Consider the following 22,112-nt stretch of genomic DNA (forward strand, 5'->3'; position numbering starts at 1 on the left):
TAGAAACAGAAGCGTCCACTTTTGATCGCTTCGAGGCCCATTTCCAATTGATTTCATTTCGTATTGCCAATTTGTTAGGGCGACAGAGGAGAAAGAGAGAGAGAGAGAGAGAGAGAGCGAGCGAGAGGGAGGCATTAATAGACGCATTTTCCCAGGGCTATTCAACCTTAACTATATTTTGGTTACCCTTGAATTTCAAAGCATTGGAGGCTTTATCTTGTTAAAGTGAAATTTTAAAAATTGAATATACGATTTTAATGGGATTTCAAAGCTACATACTCATAGCAGATATCATTCTTAAGAGCCCTTAACTTTCAGTCTTCAGGCCATTAGTTAATTAAATAATGTAAGCAGAAGTTGCACGCTTAATCAAACGGCGATCTAGTCATATAAATTGATTGAAAACATGTATTGGTTACTTTTTATCATCTCTACCGACCACACAAACAAATTAAACTTAACGGAGTTATGTTCAACCGCTTTCCATCCATTTCTCAGCCATGCACGTGCCTTAATTTGATTTTCCCCAATTTCGTTCACGGCGCTTTCCATATGCAACTTCACTGGGAAATGCACACGAGAGCACATAAAATAGGAACGCAGCTGGGACGTTAAATATGCAACGCTGCCACAGTTTAAAAACCGCACAATAAATTGACCAGTCCCACTACTGCCAACCACCCCAAAACTCCATCCGAAAATTTGAAATGCTGGCATTTTGTTGGCCAAAATAAAAGGGAAATGAGCAATTTTAATGAAGCCACGCTGCTCTGGCTTTTTGTTCGAACATGTCTGTGTGCGGTCGCATAAACCCAAATATTGGGCCACAATATCCCTACGACCCAATTTTCCGGGCGATCTCATTGATTGAAGGGGAATGAGACAGAAAATACGAAATAAAAATAAAAGCGCAGCCAATATGCAAAATAGCAAAGGCGCACACGTGAGTATGTGTATGTGAGTGTGTGTCGAGATAAAAATAGAAAGAAAAAAAAATGGAAAATAGAAAATAGAAAAAAATACGCAACCAAGCGGCACATGCGAAATGCAACAGCAACAACAGCAGCAACAACACGACGGCCATAAAACGAAAATAAAACTTACATAAATTTAGAAGTCTTGGCGGGCAGTCGTGGATATGTTGTCGTTTGTCGCACTGCTCCCAAAACGCACTTTATTTTTGGAAAAACGAAAACGAAAAGCCAAAAGCAGTCGAAACGGCAACAACAAATGACGCAGCAACAGGCAAATCTGTTTCATTCGACACGCCAAGTTGTGCACCAAACAATAGCGGCAGAAATTGCACTTTACCGCTAATCGCAGTGTTACCAGCGGCCCTTGTGCAGCAAAAGAGTGTGACCAGTCGCGGCATAGCTTTGCCCAACGGTGCTGAACTTATAAAAATGGCTTCTCAAAACTGTAAAGTACTCAAATATTTATACGAATTTTCGCCGTTTCTTTATAAAGATCAAAGTTTGAGTCATTCAAATACATGACCTCTGATTCGCTGGACTTGCAATCGATAGATGCAGAACCAGAGTTGCAAAACGACTAAGGCCAATACCGTTATGCGGCTGGAAAAGCAACTCCGGACAGCAGCTGCAAAATTTCTATTCGAATTGGAGCAGAGCGTATAAAAATAATATAAAGGAAAAAACAAACCAACGAAAAAAAAACAGTCGGCGGCTTAAATTATGTGGAGCTGTTCGGAGAGCGAAGTGGGAACGAAAAACAACCAAAAAATGGAAAAACAAACAGCAACAAGAGTTTGGAGGAGATACACTCAAAAAAAATTAAGTAATAAATCTAAAACATGAACTAAAGCATTCGAAATATCTAGACGGCTCTAAACTTTTAAGGAACATTAAATAAAATAATTCTGCTAAACTTCCTGTTACATTTTAATGATATAATATTATTATTATATTATTATTATATTATGATGACAGGAAGAATATCTCTTAAGCTTCATGCCTAAAAAACCAAAAAAGTATTCTCAGTGTACTCACAATAAGCGAGTGAAGAAGAGCAGATGAGAGGAATGGGAGTGGGGCGGATGAAAAAGAGGAGCTGCATGCCTCTGGTGAGTCGTAAAATTGCGCAAACGGGAGTCGCTTTGCTGGTCCTTTTCGTCCTGGCCGCGTTGTTTAGAGGGCGTGCGAGCGAGAGGGCGAGATGGCCACAAGAAGCTGGCCAAATTAAATACAGCAATTTCGCAAAACGTATGGCACGCGCAAAGCAACAGCGAATAATAATATGAAGGAAGTGCGCAAAGGAGGCGGTGACCGGAGGAGTGCCAGGATGGGCAGGATGGCTAGGACGACCTTGGATGTTCGGGAACGTACGCATATTTTTCTGCTTCTCTTTTGTGTGCGTTTATTTTGGGCTTATTTTAGTTAGGTTTCATTTTTTTTTTTTGGGGGCGGTAAAGCCTGCAAACATTTCCAAAGCCTCTGTTGCAATTTTTGGTTTCTTCGCGGAATGAAGGAAAAAATAGAGCACCCTGAAATATTTGCACACAAAGAAAAGGCCATAAACTGTAAGCTGGGACTACACTAAAAGAATAAATGTTTCGATAATAGGATGAAAAGGATTCAGGGTCCAAACTCAAATGCCACTTGCAGTATTTAGTACGAATGCCTCAAAAGAATTTTTCATCACAAGTATGGTCATACACATACATATGTATAACATCACATGTACATATGTGTTTATATATTATATTATTCCCAGTGTAGCGCCACATGCAAGATGTTGTCCCCTTTTATTTATTTGTGGAAAAGGGCATCCCGGGGGCAGTGGCTAAACTGGACACAAAATGTTTATGAGCACTTTAGCTGGCCAACGGTCTCTGGAAGGAACAGTCCGTAGTCCATAGTCCATAGTCTATAGTCCGTAGTTCTCTGTCGGAATCCCTACCCGGTCATCAGGAGCATCATTCACATTTACGAGCCAGCGGAGGCTGTTGCTTCCATTCGGCATTCAGCATGCTTGGCATGAAACGTAGGAATGGGGGTGCCTTGGTGGCTGGGGGACATCCGCTGCTCCACCTCCATCTATCCAACTATCCAACTGGCGGCAGGTTGGCCTCTAGCCAAGCCAAGCTTTTCTCCCTGTTGATTATTGGCAATGATTCGCTTTTGGACCCATAAAATGCAAGCAAATTGAATATTTTTTCGCAATTATGTGTCACAGTAGATGGATGCCAAAAGGCGCGGTATTCGCAAATTAATTCAGGCATATATTTTCCTCTTTTTAAATCACTCGTCTGAGATCTTAGAAATTTAAATACTTTTTAAAACAAATGGAATCTTAAGGGATTGATGCTGCAAATACACTTAAGCCTTGTAAAAGAACTCACCTTATTGCTTCCCGTGTGCTGGCTGCGCTGATAGTTATGTTTTGAATATGTATTGTATTATTACTTGAATCGTAGATTGCTATTGGTAATTATTTGCGATTAGAACTATTAATATCCGTAGTTGGCCTTGATAATGCTGATAGCGAAGGACAGAGGGCGGGAGGAGCGAAAACGCCTGCGATTCGAGTCCCACTCACGATGCACAGTGTAGGCCAGCGATGCTGATGGCCAGAACCATGGAATCCTCGACCGCAACACTCAATACTCATTTATCCGACTTGACGACTCGCATGCTCTGCGATTCGATTTAGTTTAGTTTCCCAACTCTTTAACGATCTTTGCAAGTGGGAAGGCGGGGTAGAAAAAAAAACAACAAAAAATCAAGATTGATATACGTATCTGGCCAACAGCTCACACACAGATACAATTACAGATTCAGATTCAGATTCAGATACAGATTAGATGGAGATGTAGACACACACACAACGACACGCAGGCGGAAACGGAAGTGGTAGCACTCGCGGAACCGAAACCGAAACCCAAACCGAAGGAAACGTAACGTAACGAAACGAAGCGAATACGCGATTATTTGCCGATTACTTGGGCGATTTGAATGGATTTCTTTCAGGGCATTGTTCCTCGGATGTGATTGAGATGTGCCCGCTTCTGGCCGGGATCCCGCTAATTTGGCTTATTTGCCGACGCTGCTGTTGCTGCTTCCTTGATGGCCCATCCACCATCGCCGCCGGCCACTTGGACATTTCCAGCTCATTTGGCGGTGTATTAGGGGTGTGATTCGTGTCGCTCCTTCCGCCTGCAATCGTGGTAAATGCGAATGGCAAAAGGAAACGGAAATTCTTTTATGGCTTTTCAATAAATTTGCAACAAATTATGGTCGTAGTGCGTGTGTGCATGAAAGTTTTGTGTGTGCGAGTGCATGTGTATGTTGTATGGTATGGTTGTGTGAGTGCTCATGTGTGCATGTTAGTATGCGTGTGCGTGGGTGATGGACGAAGTGTTTGCACAAACTGCCGATGGGATTGGGGTTGGCCAAATAAACCTAGTTCGCTGGCCTCCTCTTTTCTGCTGGGTACAGTGCGTTTCAGGACTTTAAAGTGGGCTATCGATCGAGTGCAGTTGCCCTAATGAGGTTGCTAACTTAATGCATCAATCAAATGATACATGGGATAAATCCAGGTGCAAATTCCATTTCGAAAAATGTCATCAATATATTTTCAACTCAAAATGTATAAAAGATGTATTATCAATTGTACCTAAAATTGTACCTTAAATGGGCAAAAATGAAGCTGAGCTACCACAGGATCAAAGGAAACTGTTGGAATTTTTGCAATCTTGCAAAGTTTTTGGTATTCATGATGATATATGACCCCTTGGCCCAATTTGAGCCAACTTTTGCGACCTGATTTATTTGGCTTAAAGCCTAAAACGGCAAGTACCCTGGCGTAATATGACTTTATCTTTCATCCTTTCGCATATTGGCTTACGAACCAGCGTTTCCTGAACCCCCTCATCCTTTTCCAGCCCGTCCACCTTCATTTTGTTGATGTTCTCCGCAAGGCTTTTTAAACTTGTCATACATTTTGATAAAGAATTCGCCTTGTTCCCTCGAGGGCCTGAGATGCTGTCAGCACCAACCTCCCACCTCGTTTTTCCACCCCTTTCCTCCCACGATTTCCTCGCACCTGAATTTCCACCACATCGCCCGTTCCTTTTGGCCCCCTTTTTTTTAATGCCGCCTCCCATGGCTTTTTCGAAGCATCAGTGCTGACGGGGCGTGCAACATTATTTTTTGCACATTTAAAATGAGTGGTGTGGTGGGTGGAGGGGGAGGGGGAGGGGGTGGGTTAACGGCAACTTAGAACACTCTTCTGTCTCTCTTGCTCCGGCTACTCCGACCCTCTCTTTCGCTGGGTCTTTAACCAAATTCGCATTCTTCGCAATTTAAGTGAATTCCTGTGCTCCAGCAGCCCGCAGGCCAAAAACGCTCCGCGACTTGACTTTGTCTTTTGTAGTTTTATTTCATTTCATTTCAGTTCGTTTCGCTTCGCTAATGGCACTGAGCTGCCCTAATACAGAGCGAGAAATAAATGGATATTTGCTGGGCACTTTTACAACTCCAAAAGAAAAAACGAGTTATGGCCTAGAAAGTTTTTCAATTATTTTGTTCTAGATCATAGCCTTAAATCAAATAAATAAATCCTTTTTATTACAAACGAATTTCTTTAACTAGTTACTAATTTGAATAAACTTCTGCATGTGCGCAGTTGATGAAGAAAATATTAAGGAATTTTTGCAATTGACGCCCATTCAATGAATATAGCTTAGGATATGTGCAATTATCATCAGTTTATAATGGACTCCACCAAAGATATTGCCGAATTTTATCAGTGCATCGAGGGGGTGTTGAATCTTTGGGAGGACTTGGGGCGGCACTGCATCCGCCCACCCAAGTTGCATTTAAGGCCAAAGATTCGGGGGATGGTCTGAAAGTTTGAACTTTGCTTCATGGCTTCTTTTTTCGCCGTCTGAATTGGCCGAACTTGGCTTTTTTGCATCTTGTTGTCTTAATTTTTGCAGGATTTCATTTAACATTTGAGTGGGCTGGGGTTACCAAGGAAAAAACCAGGCCCACTTGACTGATGCTCGGCCCAAACGCACACATGTGCAGGCGGAAAATGTTCAAGGACATTTCCAATGGCAGTGCGCAAAAAGGGAAAATATTCCCACTTTCAATGGATCGCCAGAAACATTGCACACACATGTGAGAACCATTAAAGAACAAAATTATACGAAAAATATCAGGCGTTAATATAAAATTATGTATTACACCAGCGACCTGCAATGTTATGAATATGAAAAACGCTTTTAACGATGCGTCGCGACGCGCAAAATATATACAAAAAAAAAACCAAAAACCAAAAAAAAAAACGATGCGAAACAAAATAGTACTAAAAAAATCAGTGATTTTTCGACTTAGTATTTACGTCACAACAATTTGATGGTTCTTTAAATATTAATAAAAGCTGGGTGAATGGCAAACATTATGATCGAGGCACACATAAAACACCTACCTCAAAGTAGGCAAGTTGCTCCGCCGAAGGACTTTTTGCTTGTTGTCGAAGTTAGAAAGGGGGTATATTATTATTTTCAGATTTTGTTAGGTTTCAAATTGGTTCGCGTCGCGAGCACTGGAAAAAAATGTACAAAAAAAAAAAGGTAGAAGAATTCGTAGGAGGCTGCGACGATTTTAGCGGTAATTTCGCATTGCTTGAATTTTGCAATTTTATTCGATTGGCGACGGTTTTCGTTCGCCACGACGACCGCGGTCTACTAACACGGCTTAAAAGGGCGGCTCAATGGTCGTTTGGTCTTCCGGCTGCTGTTGCTGCTGCTGCTGTTGCAAGTGTTGCAAGTGCTGCTGCCACAACTTTTGCTGCTGCTGCTGCTGCTACTGTTGGTTGCGTGTCGCGTGTCGCGGCTCTGTACATCGCGCCGTATACCCAACGACTAGGCGCTGGAGACTCTAGTCTGCGGAACCCAGAATCGCAACGCCCGAATAATGCCAACCGATTCCGATTCCGATGCCGATTCGGGTCCGAAAATCCGATGGCGCTTTTTTCCGAACCGAAGCCCAAAAACCAAAAAACCGACTGCAGCCGCCAACGGCGACCGCGACGTCGCAGTCGGCGTCGGCGTTGGCGGCAAAGAGAGATGCTTTCACCTTGCCGTTCCTTTCGCGCCGAATGATTTCGGATTCGATGTCGAAAAAGCTTGCGCCAGCGAGCTTTGAAGGTCAGGCGGCAGGCAGGCGCAACAATCGCCGCCACACCCCCCCGCCACATGCTCTTCGCCTTTCCCTTTTTTTTTGCCGGTCGCGGCGCGGCGTGGAAAGTGGCATGTGGCATGTGGCATCCTCTGCAGAAGCCGTCGACTCGCGGGTGGAAAGTGGGCCAGGCCAGTTTGGAGCGACGCAACCACCGCAGCGGAATGCAGCAGATTTTCGAGTTTCCACTTTTCTATGTGTCCGAAGCTCTTCCAGAAAGCTCAGCCGCGTCCTCAGCCGTTAAAAGGATAATGGCCAAAGTAAATCACAGAGAGTCAATGTGGAAATATAATTTAATGCTAAAAAAATCATTGAAGTTAATAAATTTAAACTATTAGACAAAGTATTGTATCAAAAAAGTCTAATTGTAAGCTAAATACACCAAATCTCATTAGCAACTATATTTTTGAACATAAATTATATTTTTATACATTTTATAAACTAACTCTAATTCAAGTCAAGCAAAAATAAAAAGTTACAACATACTTTAAATGTTTTCGAACAATTTTTGTACAGGTTTTACAAATTTCTTTAATTTCAAAAATATAAGAGTTTAATTTTTAAATAATGTAACGTCAACTGGAATTGGATCCTTTATATTTACTAAAGCTTTTTTAAAAGCTTCCTACCAACAACTTGGAATAAAGCTTTTGGGTGAAAGTCCTTGAAACGGTGATTTTAAAAAGTGGGGTGTCTAAACTTTACTAATAAAACTGTAAATAAGAATAATTTAAAACTAAATCTATATCTAAATATCAATACATTAATATACAGATTCATGAAAATTCTTAATACCTTAGGATCCTTAAAAAAAATTAAGCACCCATCAAGATGTCACTAAATAAGCATAAATATTACAGAGCATTTGGAGTTATGTTAGCAAACAAACTTCCACCCCCTATTCCGGATGTCTGACAACAGTAGACATGGCGACGGAATAACAATCCGGAGCAACCAACAGCTGTCAGTCGGTGTGAAGCCGATCAAAACCTAGCCACATATAGCCGGATTCTCTATAGCCCGATGTCCGGAATGAACCGCCACCTGATCTCCAAGGGCAAGGATAGGAGCAAAATCAAGATCAAGGGCAAGGAGAAGGAGAAGGAAAGGAAGAAGGATGAGGACGACGATGGGTCGCGGAAGGCTCGGGAACGGGGAAGAAGTAGGCGGCAGTCGGCAGGAGGCGGAGATCATTCCGTAGATATGGGTTTTAAGCGCGTAACCGGCGAAGACCGGCCGAGTAGCATGTCCATGGATCGACTTGACAGCGATTTCGCCGCCTTCACGGATCGCGCCAGTGATGCCAACGACGGCAGTATCACGGGTCCGGCGGATGGCAATGGGAAGAAGGCACAAACCGGCGGGAAGCAAAAGAGGGCCTCCAAGCACCGTCTGAACTTTTCCACTTCGAAATCAGCCGGCTCGGGTACCGGTAACAAATCGCGCAGTGCCAGCACCACAAAGATCACCACTGGAGCATCGCTCATTCCGGATCTGAATTTGATCATCAACCGGATGCGCAACATGCCGGATGATTCGTTCGTCTATATGGACTACATGCTGCCCCACGACAGCGAGTACTTCACACCGTACAGCCTGCGGGAGGTGGAGTACAAGGATCTGAACACATACGAACCCTTCTATACCGTCACCCGACACGGCGTCACCTTCTGGCACTGCTCCGAGAATTTCTTCACGCCACTGGACCAGTGGCAGCAGGAGTTCAAGCAGTTCCTCAGCATCATCCAGATACGATCCTTCTCTATCTTCCGGCTGTGGAAGGGTTTCAAGGTGAGTTTAATCAGTTGGTTAGGGATAGTTTAAGTCTTTACTAATGTTCTTCCATCCCTTAGGTATGGGAAAAGACGATCAAGTGGCGGAAACTGAACGAGGCACGGGACTATCTGCAGAACAACCTCTTTATCGTGATTCCCCAGCTGGCCAAAGCGATCCTACGCATGCGCAGCGATATTGTGCAGTTACAGCGATTGAATTTCGTCAATGTGTCCAACATTGAGAACTGGCATCCATTCTACTTCCTGGAGACGCACATGCGCATCTATGAGCAGCTACACAAGACCTTCACCGACTTCCGGGAGTTTATTGCCAAGACGATATGTGAGTTTAACCCCAAACTGGAGTCTACATTTAACCATAATTAATGTGTTAATATAGTTCGAGCCTGCACGGATGCCATCCAGGCACGTGGCTTCTATCCGGATGACGAGGTCAACTACTATCCATCGCTGAAAAAGATGCGTGAAGCGCATAGCTTTATGGACCGAGCACGAAAGAGAGCCTTCTGCAAGACCCTGACCAAGTGGGGAAAACGCATTCGACATTTCTAGAATTGTTCCTAATCATTTACCTTCTCCACATTAGTTTCCTCACCTATTGCGACATGATGGTGTACCAAATGCTGTACCGCATCACGAAGAAAAGTTTTGAGGATTTGGCCACTTCGTTCGAGGTGCACGACGAAGTTGGTCCTTCGGAGGCGGATATCAATAAACATGATCGGGTGGACAAGCGGATCGAGAAGCAGCGACCACAGGACAAGCCGCAAAGTCCATTCTTTTTGGCCATGTTGCGTCTACTGCCCGATCGCATTGATATCGAGCCGTCGGAGGATATTATCAGGATTATATTTCAGCGCATCACAGGACTCATTCTGGAGACGGTCCTCGAAATCCACCCGTTCACCACGGATCCCTTCTTCACGCAGTACACTCAGTAGGTTGCTTAACTTGTGCATCCGAAATCGGATTAATAACTGAATTATGTAATCTTAGACCCTCGATTATGGGACGCCAGGAGGAGGTGCTATACGAAGGTGCCCCCGATTTGCACTATCTACTGCGCGCCGATATACGATTTCAGTATAACCGGTAGGTAAACATTGACAAAATAAGAAATTTGAATAATAATAATACATTTTTCGCACTAGCAAAAATATGTTCGTACTAATACGAAAAGCGTATGAAAGGGCGCGACTTTATACGCAGAGGTTCCACCAAATTCGCGAAAACTTTGAGATCGACAATAGTACAGATCCCACGGTTCTCAATACGGAAAGAGGTATATATCAAAATATGATATTTAAGATTCTTTATATAAATCCTGTTCTTTTCAGATCTTCAGATACTGCGAGCATACTGCGATAGATACTGCAACAATGTGAGGGCTTTGGATGGCATCTTGGAATATGTATTCCTGGGACTACTAAAGCTCACCCAGACGAACTTCAAGGACACGGTGACGCCGGTCTGTTCCCGACTCCAGAACGTCCTGGCCACATACCTGCCCAAATTGGCCGAGGAGGAGACGACAAGGCTGTACGAGGAGGCACAGGATTTCCATGGCAGGATCTGCTACGAACCGCACGAGACCCTGGAGATTGTGGCCCACATTCGATTTCTGGACAAGTGCTCCACCGAACTGGACGGGATATTCGATGGCATCGACTATGTGCACGATCTGTTGCTCATAATCAAGGACTTTGGCATACCCATCGATGACGATTCCAAGGAGGATTACATGGACACCGAAGACTATTTGAATAGGACGCGGGAGACGCTGGAGGAGATCCGAGAGAAGCGGCAGGACTTTATCAATCGACTCGAGGATGCCATGCAGGATGACATAGCGGCGCTCAAGGAGGATATCCATGAGGTGGCCATCGAAGCCCTGCAGCCCTGGCTGCTGGATGTGAGTTATTCGAAACGAATTTGTACATTACTTTTATTAAGCTTGATAAATACCCCAGGCCAATTCCAACCGATTGTCGGTCACCAACAAATTGGATTCCATGCTGGAACGCCTGAACAAATGCCGCGAGACAGCCGACGAGTTCCTTGGCTATCAGAAGGAGTTCCAGATTGACTTGACCATGTACGATGAGATGGCCAGCGGCTTCTATGACATACGGATGCGACAGAATCTCTATCGCACGTGGTCCGACTGGGAGGAATCGCTGGCCGAGTGGATAGTTTCCGATTTCAACACCCTAAATGTGGTGGATATGGTTGAACTGAACTCCAAGACGATCAAGAACTGCATGCAGTTCCAAAAGTATCTGCCCGAAAACAACATAGTCCCAGTTCTACAGAAATCCGCAGAGGCATTTAAGGAGAAACTACCAGTGATCGGTTACCTGCGTAATCCCAATTTGAGAGCCGTAAGTTGCGGATTCAGATAGATAGTAATATATACATATATAATATCCCCTAATCATCTATCTTCTTAGCGTCATTGGGCGGAGATCGAAGATCTGCTGAATCGCAAGTTCTTCCAAGAGAAGGACATCCTAATCCAGACATACGAGGATGTGCACGCATTCGACGATGTCGCCATCGGTGAGGCTCTGATGCAGATATCCTCGCAGGCCACCGGCGAGGTGCAGCTGGAGAATATGCTAAAGGGCATCGAAACCACCTGGAAGGAAACGGAACTGTCCATTGTACCGCACCATGACGCCAAGGACGTCTTCATACTGGCGGGCACAGAGGAGTTACAAGCCGTTCTCGATGATTCCAATGTGAATATTAACACGATAGCCGCATCCAAGTTTGTGGGTCCCATCAAGAGCAAGGTGGACGAGTGGATCAATGCCATGGACCAGTTTGCCAAGACCTTCGGTGGGTTATATATTTTGAACTAAGATTTGGTATCCTTAATCAATCAATGCCGAAACAGAAAGCTGGATGGACTGCCAGGGAGCTTGGATCTACCTGGAGGCCATCTTTGCCTCGGCGGATATTCAGCGACAGCTGCCCCACGAGGCCAAGATGTTCTTCACGGTGGACAAGAGTTTCAAGGAGACGGTCCGCCAGGCAAAGAAGGTGGCTCTGGCCCTGCCCACCATGTCTAGCGTGGATGTGCACAAGGTGCTGGTGGAGAACAACCGTTTGCTGGATCTCATATCACGCGGATTGGAAGCATATTTGGAGGTGAAACGGGTGGTCTTCCCCAGGTAAGAAGTCATAATCATACTTATATATTATATATATATATGAATACCCCGTAGATTCTACTTTCTGTCCAACGACGAACTGCTGGAGATCCTGGCACAAACTCGAATTCCCCAGGCAGTGCAACCGCATCTGCGCAAGTGCTTCGATGCCATCTACCGATTGGAATTTGGATCGAAGGAAGGCGGCGACGGCAAGATGGTGGCCACCAACGACATCGTTGCCTTCCTCTCACCCGAAGGCGAAAAGCTGCAGTTTGGCAAGGGTCTGAAGGCTCGTGGAGCCGTGGAGGAATGGCTCAGCAAGGTGGAGGAGGCCATGTTTGTGTCCTGCAAGCGGTACATGCGATTCGGTTACCAGTGCTATCCGGCCAAGGAGCGCGAGGACTGGTTCCAGGATCATCCAAACCAGGTGGTACTCACCGTCTCTCAAGTGCAGTGGGCCGCCGACATTCATCGCATCTACGAGGGCAAGGAGCGCAATCCCCTTAACATTTTAGAGAAGATGGCCAAGTTTGAGATCAAATGCCTGAAGGATCTGGGCGCCCTCGCTGCGTTGACCAGGAAGAACATTAGTTCGCTGCTGCGCAAGATCCTGTGCGCCCTGATCACCATCGATGTGCACGCCAAAGATTCGGTGCGCATGCTCATCGAAAAGGAGGTCTGCAAAGCGTAAGTGTCTGTGCCTGCGAAATGTTGAGCCAAGATTCTAAGTTTCATTCCATCAGATCGGACTTCAACTGGCTAAAGATGCTGCGATTCTACTGGGCCGATGAGACGGAAACGGTCTACTCCCGCATGGCCGCCGCAAATATTCCATACTATTATGAGTACTTGGGTGCCGGCGGTGTCCTGGTGCTCACCCCGCTGACGGATCGCTGCTACCTCTGTCTGATGGGCGCCTTTCAGATGGATCTGGGCGGAGCTCCGGCCGGACCAGCCGGAACTGGCAAGACCGAGACCACAAAGGATCTGGCCAAGGCGTTGGCCAAACAGTGCGTCGTCTTTAATTGCTCAGATGGCCTGGACTACAAGATGATGGGACGTTTCTTCTCGGGATTGGCCCAATGTGGCGCCTGGTGCTGCTTCGACGAGTTCAACCGAATTGACATCGAAGTGCTGTCCGTGATTGCCCAGCAGTTGATCACCATCCGAACGGCCAAGGCCATGAGGGTGAAACGGTAACACATTCACACATCTAAAGAAGTTAATCCCCATTGACTAAGTACTTCCAATTCCACAGCTTTATCTTCGAGGGTCGGGAGATCAAGATCAATCGTTCCTGCTGCGTCTTCATTACCATGAATCCCGGCTACGCCGGTCGTACTGAGCTTCCCGATAATCTGAAGGCCCTGTTCCGACCCATCTCGATGATGGTGCCCGACTACGCACTCATTTCGGAGGTGATTCTGTACTCGGAGGGCTTCGAGGATCCTAAGATTCTGGCCCGCAAGATGGTGCAGATGTACCAGCTGTGCAGTCAGCAGCTCAGCCAGCAGAATCACTATGATTTCGGTATGCGAGCCGTGAAGTCTGTCCTGGTGATGGCTGGAGCTCTCAAGAGAGCCTCACCCAATCAACGGGAGGATATCACCCTGATTGCGGCATTAAGGGACTCCAATATACCCAAGTTTCTGGCTGACGATGCGGTCCTGTTTCGTGGCATCCTTAGCGATCTGTTTCCGGGCGTCGAACTGCCGGACTCACAGCATCCGCATCTGGAGGCTAGCTTGCGATTGGGTTTGCGGCAGAAGAATCTCCAGGCGGTGCCGACCACCATCCGAAAGTGTCTGCAATTGTACGAGACGATGTGCGTCCGCTGGGGTGTCATGTTGGTGGGTCCCACCGGTGGCGGTAAATCCGTGGTGCTGCATGCCCTCGAATTCGCTCTCTCACATCTCTTCGAGAACGAAGTGCAGGACCCGAACTTTCGGCCTGTGGTCATCCAGACAATGAATCCCAAGGCGGTGACCATGAACGAGCTGTACGGCTATGTGGATCTCAAGACGCTGGAGTGGCAGGATGGCTTACTGGGCCTGGCGGTGCGAACTGCCACAACAGTCGAAGGTAATGATCACCTGCAGACATATATATATATATAGATGTTAAAAGATCTTCCTAAACTTCCGCTTCAGATGAGATTCACCAATGGATCATGTGCGATGGTCCTGTAGATGCAGTATGGATCGAGAACTTGAACACGGTGCTGGATGATAACAAGATGCTGTGTCTGGCCAACTCGGAGCGCATCAAGCTGACCGCTTGGATTCACATGCTCTTCGAGGTGCAGGATCTTCTGCAGGCTTCGCCTGCCACCGTTTCCCGTTGCGGCATGGTCTATGTGGATCCCGGCGATCTCGGTTGGATTCCACTGATCGACACGTGGCGAGAGGTGGACATGAAGCACAAGCTGCCCGCACCGCTGGCCGAGTTCTGCTACCAGCTCTTTGTGGGCTACTTCGACAAGGCTCTGAAGATCGAACGGAAGCGGGCGGTGTACACCATCCACCAGGTGCTCGGATCCAAGGTACGACTGTGCTGTGAGCTGAACTCTGCCCAGTTCGAGGCGGTCAAGTGGTCGGCAATGAGTGAAGAGCAGGGCAAGGAACTGGTGACCAAGATCTTCGCCTGGGCGGTGCTCTGGGCCATTGCCTCTAATCTCAAGGATGCCGAGAAGGTCTCCTTTGAGGAGCAGTGGAGCAAGGCCATTGCCCAGCATCCGAATATGACGTAAGAATGTTTGCTGTAGTTACCAAATACCAAATTATACATTCCTATTCCCCGCACAGCCTGCCCAACTTCACCTTGTGGAACTATCGCATCGACCTCGAGAAAATGGACTGGGGCAGCTGGATAGATATCATGGCAAAGTTTGTCTTCGATCCGGAAACCTCTTACTACGACATGCAGGTGCCAACGGTGGACACCACCAAATACGGGTAAGTGTTGTCTTCTAACTAAATACATGAAGGGAAATGAGTAATCCCAATCCCCTCCAGCTATGTGTCCGATCTCCTGTTCAAACGGGGTATGCCCGTGATGGTGACTGGAGATACGGGCGTGGGCAAAACAGTCCTGGCCATCAGTTGCATGAAACGGCTGTCGCAGGGCAATGTCATCCCAGTGATCTTGAACTTCTCCGCCCAGACGAGCAGCAATCGCACCCAGGAGATGATCGAGGGTCCGCTGGAGAAGCGCAAGAAGACCCAGCTGGGTGCTCCGGTGGGCAAGACCGTAATCGTTTTCATTGACGACGTAAATATGCCCAAGCTGGATACCTACGGAGCCTCGCCGGCCATTGAGTTGCTGCGTCAATTCCTTGACTTTAAGGGCTTCTACGATCGGGAGAAACTGTACTGGAAGGAGATTTTGGACGTGGTCCTGGGCTGCGCCTGTGCTCCGCCTGGAGGAGGTCGAAATCCGCTCACTCCGCGCTTTGTCCGTCACTTTGCCTTGTTCTCGTTGCCGAAACCGAACGAGGAGACCCTAACCCAGATCTTCAATGGCATCCTGCGGGGTTTCCTGCAAACGTTCTCCTCCGCAGTAAGAGCTCTCTCCGAGCCCATGGTGAATGCCTGTGTGGATGTCTATATGCGAGTGGCTACTGTAATGTTGCCCACACCGGATAAATCGCATTATATCTTCAATCTGCGCGATCTATCCAAGTGTATACAGGGTATCCTCCAGGCGAGCAATCTGCACTACAACCAGGAGAACCAGATACTCCGACTGTTCTACCACGAGACCACTCGTGTGTTTCACGACAGATTGATTAACATAGAGGACAAGAACATTTTCAAGGCCCTGATGAAGGAAGTATGCATGGACCACTTCAATCGGCCGGTGATCAATGACAATGAGCCACCGATCCTCTTCGGTGACTTTATGGTCTTTGGCAAGCCGAAGAATGAGCGTATCTACGATGAGATTAGGGATCATACGAAGCTGGAAAGCGTTCTCAACGATTACATTGCGGACTACAACTCGGTGGCGGTGGGTAAGCAAATGAAGCTAATCCTCTTCCAAGACGCCATGGAGCACACGGTCCGATTGGCGCGACTTTTGCGCAGCGATCGCGGCAATGGACTGCTGGTGGGCGTGGCCGGAATGGGAAAACAATCCCTCACCCGGCTGGCATCGCATGTCAACGAGTATAACTGCTGGCAGATCGAGATGCGACGCAACTACGACCTAAATGCTTTCCATGAAGATCTGAGAGTCCTCTACCGCATCGCTGGAGTGAGTGCCTAAGTTACATTGACTAAGTTTCTTTGGCTACATCTTCCGTTTAAATTTCCAACAGATCGATAATCAACCGGTGACCTTCCTATTGATAGACAGTCAGATCGTGGAGGAAGAGTTCCTCGAGGATATCAACAACATCCTCAATTCCGGCGAAGTGCCCAATCTATTCGAGGGTGATGAGTTCGAGAAGATCATCTTGGACGCCCGTGACGGATGCAATGAGAACAGAAAAGATGATGTGGGTATTACCAAAATTGATTAATTTGGATTTACCCTATCTTTTATCTGGTTTAGCCCTGCACACGAGATGACATCTACAAGTTCTTCATCAACCGGGTAAGGAACAATCTGCATGTGGTCATGTCGATGAGTCCGGTGGGCGATGCCTTTCGGCGCAGATGCCGCATGTTCCCCTCGCTAGTCAACTGCACCACGATCGATTGGTTCACCAGCTGGCCAACGGAGGCCCTATATTCGGTGGCCCTCGGGTTGCTCACAAAGATTGCACCCAAAATGGAGGATCGCATCTCGCTGGCGAGCACAACCGTCTTTATGCATAAGGTGAGTGCGCTTTCTTCGAAGGAATAGCCTGCTTCAAATGAAATCCCTTCCAGACTGTTGAGGATGCCTCAGTGAAGTTCTACAAGGAAATGAAGAGGCACTACTATACCACACCCAGTAGCTATCTGGAGTTGTTAAAGCTGTACCAGAATCTGCTGAAGATCAAAAACATGGAGATCATAGCCAAGAGAAAGCGAATCGCCAATGGCCTAAACAAGCTTCTGGAGACCAATGAAGTGGTAAGTAACTAATTCTCCTTCATCCTTAGAAGATAGATCCAAAGTTCTTTTTTCAATCATTAGATCGCTGTGATGGGAAAAGAGCTAGAGGTAATGGTGCCCCAGTTGGATGAGAAATCCGCTATGATGAAGTCCCTGGTGGACAATCTGACCAAGGAGACCAAGCAGGCGGATGCCGTCAAGCAGAGCGTGTTAGAGGACGAGATGAATGCCAAGGAGAAGGCGGCGGTGGCCCAGGCGATATCCGAGGATGCCGGCAAGGATCTGGAGATTGCCATGCCAGCGCTGCGCGAGGCGGAGGAAGCACTTAAGGGTCTGACCAAGGCGGACATCAATGAACTGAAGTCCTTCACCACGCCGCCGGCTCTGGTGCAGTTCTGCATGGAGGCCGTCTGCATTCTGCTCGGTGTCAAGTGAGTGGATTAACCCCTTTTTAAATTCCCCTATCCACCTATTTTGTCCGTTGCAGACCCACTTGGGCATCTGCCAAGGCCATCATGGCGGACATAAACTTCATCAAGCGGCTGTTTGAGTATGACAAGGAGCACATGAAGGAGGATACTCTGAAGAAGGTCAAGAAGTACATCGACCACAAGGACTTCGTGCCGGCTGTACGTTTACTTCCATAGCTAGCAGAGAACTTTGACTAAACATCTCGCTATTCACAGAAATTCGAGAAGGTCTCCAAGGTGGCCAAGTCGATGAGCATGTGGGTAATATCCATGGACAAGTTCTCCAAGGTGTACAAAGTGGTGGAGCCGAAGATCAAGCGAAAAGAGGCCGCCGAAGCGGAGCTCAAGGAGGTGATGACCGTGCTGAGGCAGAAGCAAAAGGAGCTGGCCGCCGTGGAGGCCAAGATCCAAGGACTTCGCGACAGTCTCGAAGAGAAGCAGCGCGAGTTCCAAGTGATCCAGGACAACGTGGACCTAACCTACGGTAGGATCAATCGGGCGGGTCGCTTGACCTCCGCCCTTTCCGACGAGCAGGTGCGCTGGCGCGAAACGGTCAAGTCCCTAACCGGAGATCTAGCCTGTGTGCCCGGTGATGTCCTGGTGGCTGCCGCCTGTGTCGCCTATTTGGGAGCCTTCTCCCATGAATATCGTCGGGATATGAGTGCTCTGTGGGTGTCCAAGTGCCGTGAGCACAAGATTCCCTCCAGTCCCGAGTTCAACTTGCTCAAGGTGCTTGGAGATCCGTACGAGATGCGACAATGGAATGTGGACGGCCTACCGAAGGATAACATATCCATTGAGAATGGCATATATGCCACCAGAGCTCTGCGTTGGGCCCTCATGATCGATCCGCAAGAGCAGGCCAATCGCTGGATCCGTAACATGGAGCGGGCCAACAATCTGCAGGTGATCAAGATGACCGACTCGACCATGATGCGGGTGCTGGAGAACGCTGTACGCCAGGGATATCCGGTGCTGCTCGAGGAGATCAACGAGACCATCGATCCCAGTTTGCGGCCGATCCTTCAGCGCGAAACGTACCGATTCGAGGGTCGTACCTATTTGAAACTGGGCGACATGGTGATTGACTACGATGACAATTTTAAGCTTTACATGACCACAAAGTTGCCCAATCCTCACTACCTGCCCGAGGTGTGCATCAACGTGACATTGGTCAACTTTCTGGTCACAGAGAGCGGTCTGGAGGATCAACTGTTGGCGTAAGTAATAAATATAATTATAAGCATTTGCATTTCTACAACTCGCATCATAACCTAAGTGATATCGTGGCCATCGAGCTGCCCGCGATGGAGATCCAGCGTAACGATCTGGTGGTCAAGATCAACTCGGACAAACAGCAATTGCTAGCGCTGGAGGACAAGGTGTTGAAGTTGCTATTCAACTCCGAAGGAAACATTCTCGACGACGAAGAGCTGGTGGAGACACTGAACGATGCCAAGGTGGGTCCCTTCTCTCGATTGGAATTTGTGATCCATCATACTCCCATATAGGAAACATCGCTGATCATTGCCGCCCGACTGATTGACACCGAGGAGACGGAGAAGGTCATCACTGCTTCGCGGGAACGCTACCGCATCCTGGCCTCCCGAGGAGCCATACTCTACTTTGTGGTCGCAGGCCTAGCCGAGATCGATCCCATGTACCAGTACAGCCTGAAGTACTTCACCCAGGTATTTTGCAATGTACTGCGTTTGGATCATCCACCTCAGTCCGTGGAGGTGCGCATTTCCACTCTGATGACGGACGAACTGAGGGCAATTTTCGATAACATATCCCGCGGCTTGTTCGAAAACCATAAGATCATCTTTAGCTTCCTGCTGGCTTTGTCGGTGGAGCGGCAAGAGGGTCGAGTTACCGAAGAGGAGTTCCTTTTCCTTTCTCGCGGCCCTGTGGGTAACATTCGGACGAAGATTCAGCCGGCTAAGATCAAGATGAGCCAGATCGAATGGGATTCGTGCATCTTTTTGGAGGATAACTTCAGTAGCTTCTTCAGCGGACTTACCGACGAACTGGACAAGCCCTTCTTCATCCAGATGCAGGAGAACAAGGAGGTCTTTGACTTCGCCCAGACGAATCAGCCACCAACGGATAAGTGGAACAAACGACTGAGGGTTTTCCACAAGCTGATGTTCATCTCCGCTTTCCGAAAACCGAGATTCCTGCTCAACGTCGTCTGCTATCTGCAGTCCACTGTGGGCAAGTACTTCACCGAGGCATCAGGTGGTACCCAGTTGAGCTCTGTGTAAGAACTCCTGCTCCCAGCTATGGAAAGTTTTGTAATTCTTGCCAACCCCTCTTTCAGCTATTTGGACACCTCAGCTGTGACGCCGTTGATCTTTGTGCTGTCCACGGGATCGGATCCAATGTCTGGCTTCCTTAAGTTCACCACCCAGATGCAGTTCACCGACAAGTACTACTCCATTTCGCTGGGTCAGGGCCAGGGACCACTGGCGGAGAACCTGATCGAAAAGAGCTTGCGACTGGGTCACTGGGTGTTCCTGCAGAATTGCCATTTGGCCACCTCGTTTATGCAGACGCTGGAGACGATTGTGCGAAACCTGACGCTGGGCATCACCAAGGCGCATGTCGATTTCCGGCTCTATCTCTCCTCCATGCCCATACAAACGTTCCCGATCAGTGTACTCCAGAATTCGGTGAAGATCACCAATGAACCGCCGAAGGGCATTAAGGCGAATGTGTTTGGTGCACTAACGGATCTAAAGCAGGACTTCTTCGAGCAGCACATCCAGAATGGCAATTGGCGGGCCATTGTCTTTGGTCTGTGCATGTTCCATGCGGTTTTGCTGGAGCGCAGGAAATTCGGACCCCTTGGATGGAACATCACCTACGAGTTCAGCGAAAGCGATCGGGAATGCGGCCTTAAGACCCTCGACTTCTTCATCGATCGGGAGGTTCTGGATGAAATACCCTGGGAGGCCATACTCTATATCAACGGTGACATCACGTGGGGCGGCCGGGTGACTGACTACTGGGATCTGCGGTGTCTGCGCACCATTCTGACCATCTTTTCCTCGAAGCGAATCATCCAGCCCGACTACAAGTACTGTCGTGGTGATAGCTACTATCGGGATCCGCGCAAAAAAACGCTCACCGAATACTCAGCCTATGTGCAGGGCTTTCCGGTCCTCGAAGATCCCGAGATCTTCGGCATGAACCAGAATGCCAACATCGTGTTCCAGACCAAGGAGACGGCCTTCTTCATCAACACCCTGCTCCTGGGCCAGCCGAGATCCGCCGCCGACGAGGGCCAGGCTATGGAGAATGAAATCGCCCAGCAGACAATCGCACGCATCCAGAAAGCGCTGGCCACCAAGATTAAGAGGGAACCCATCCACGACACGCTCTCTGTGGTAGGTCGCATGGTAGTTTGCGAAACGGTGCTCCAATCTTGATATCCCCATCTCCCCCATTTTTTCCAGCTTGACGCCAAGGGTCAAGTGCCATCGCTGACCATTGTGCTGGTCCAAGAGATCGATCGATTCAACATCGCATTGGGCATCATTCACGACAGTTTGGTCAATTTGTCCAAGGCCATCAAGGGCCTGGTGGTAATGTCCGAGGAGCTGGAGAACGTGTTCAAGGCGCTGCTATCCAACCAGGTGCCCGCGTCCTGGGCCAAACGGAGCTTCCTCTCGATCAAGCCGCTGCCCAGCTATATATCCGATTTCCAGCGGCGCATCGATTTCATCCAACAGTGGGCGGAGAATGGAGCACCTCGCTCCTACTGGATCAGTGGCTTCTTCTTCCCGCAATCCTTTCTCACCGGCGTCCTGCAAACGTACGCCCGTCGCCGTGTCCTACCCATTGATTCGCTGAAGATCGACTTCGATGTGTTCGAACGGGAACTGGTGCAGCAGGACTTCTTTGAGATGCACACCAACAACATGAGTGTATGTACATATCTCCAGAGCAGATTCGATTTGTATTTTCTACACCGACTTTTCCACCGTAGGACCAAAAGCTATATGGCAACCTGCCGGAATGCACCGATGCCATCATCAATGTGCACGGAATCTTCATCGAAGCAGCTCGCTGGGATTTGAGCAAAGGCGGCCTGTGCGATGCCAACTTTGGCGAGCTCTTCTCCCGAATGCCGGTGGTGAGGTTCAAGCCGTGCCTGGAGATTTCTCCGACGGTGCGATATGAGGCGCCGCTGTACAAGACCCAGCAGAGATCCGGTGTCCTCTCCACCACGGGCCATTCGACGAACTTCATCTTGGCCGTCCTTTTGCGGAGCCACAACGATCCGGAATTTTGGATTATGCGGGGTACAGCTCTGGTTTCCGCTGTGCTCGAAAATATTTGCTAGGTCTAGATACAAATTGGAACTTATTGTTTTACTTTTTATGCTGCATACTTAAAGCCGTCTTTATTTCGTTTCATGTTAATTCTCGGATAC

At 47.9% G+C, this 22,112-nt stretch overlaps 2 protein-coding genes across 6 annotated transcripts in view; one reads left to right on the forward strand and one right to left on the reverse strand.

The window, feature by feature from the left end:
* The window catches only part of Sh (Shaker), a 138,941-nt gene extending 132,067 nt beyond the window's left edge, over positions 1-6,874 (reverse strand). For 3 of the 5 annotated variants that reach the window (NM_167594.4, NM_001201739.2, NM_001272735.3), the window contains exons 1-2: positions 6,454-6,874; positions 3,362-4,175 (exon numbers count right to left, since the gene is read on the reverse strand). The gene's annotated coding sequence lies outside the window, so the exon portion shown is untranslated. The remainder of the gene's footprint in view (positions 1-3,361; positions 4,176-6,453) is intronic. The other 2 variants (NM_206775.5, NM_001258798.2) reach the window with 1 other exon arrangement.
* A 1,235-nt stretch (positions 6,875-8,109) lies between these two features.
* On the forward strand, positions 8,110-22,099 carry Dhc16F (Dynein heavy chain at 16F). Its single transcript, NM_078670.3, has 27 exons — positions 8,110-8,996; positions 9,059-9,323; positions 9,381-9,525; positions 9,588-9,938; positions 9,998-10,093; positions 10,153-10,283; positions 10,339-10,913; positions 10,972-11,382; positions 11,452-11,842; positions 11,901-12,177; positions 12,232-12,846; positions 12,903-13,355; positions 13,418-14,241; positions 14,310-14,904; positions 14,964-15,113; positions 15,174-16,413; positions 16,478-16,657; positions 16,714-16,980; positions 17,034-17,219; positions 17,283-17,632; positions 17,689-17,830; positions 17,888-18,891; positions 18,951-19,131; positions 19,183-19,934; positions 19,995-21,063; positions 21,133-21,603; positions 21,666-22,099. The coding sequence occupies exons 1-27, from the start codon at positions 8,229-8,231 to the stop codon at positions 22,020-22,022; spliced, it is 12,246 nt and encodes a 4,081-aa protein (NP_523394.1). The 5' UTR covers positions 8,110-8,228; the 3' UTR covers positions 22,023-22,099.
* Positions 22,100-22,112: the final 13 nt, after the last annotated feature.

This window comes from Drosophila melanogaster, chromosome X (assembly GCF_000001215.4).
Source record: "Drosophila melanogaster chromosome X".
NCBI classification, from domain to species: domain Eukaryota; kingdom Metazoa; phylum Arthropoda; class Insecta; order Diptera; family Drosophilidae; genus Drosophila; species Drosophila melanogaster.

Coding starts and splice junctions, on each gene's coding strand:
- Dhc16F (NM_078670.3), top strand. CDS start 8,229: ATGTCCGGAATGAACCGCCACCTGATCTCCAAGGGCAAGGATAGGAGC. Junction 9,939..9,997: donor TTCTTCACGCAGTACACTCA/GTAGGTTGCTTA, acceptor ATGTAATCTTAG/ACCCTCGATTATGGGACGCC. Junction 16,658..16,713: donor ATGAGAACAGAAAAGATGAT/GTGGGTATTACC, acceptor TATCTGGTTTAG/CCCTGCACACGAGATGACAT.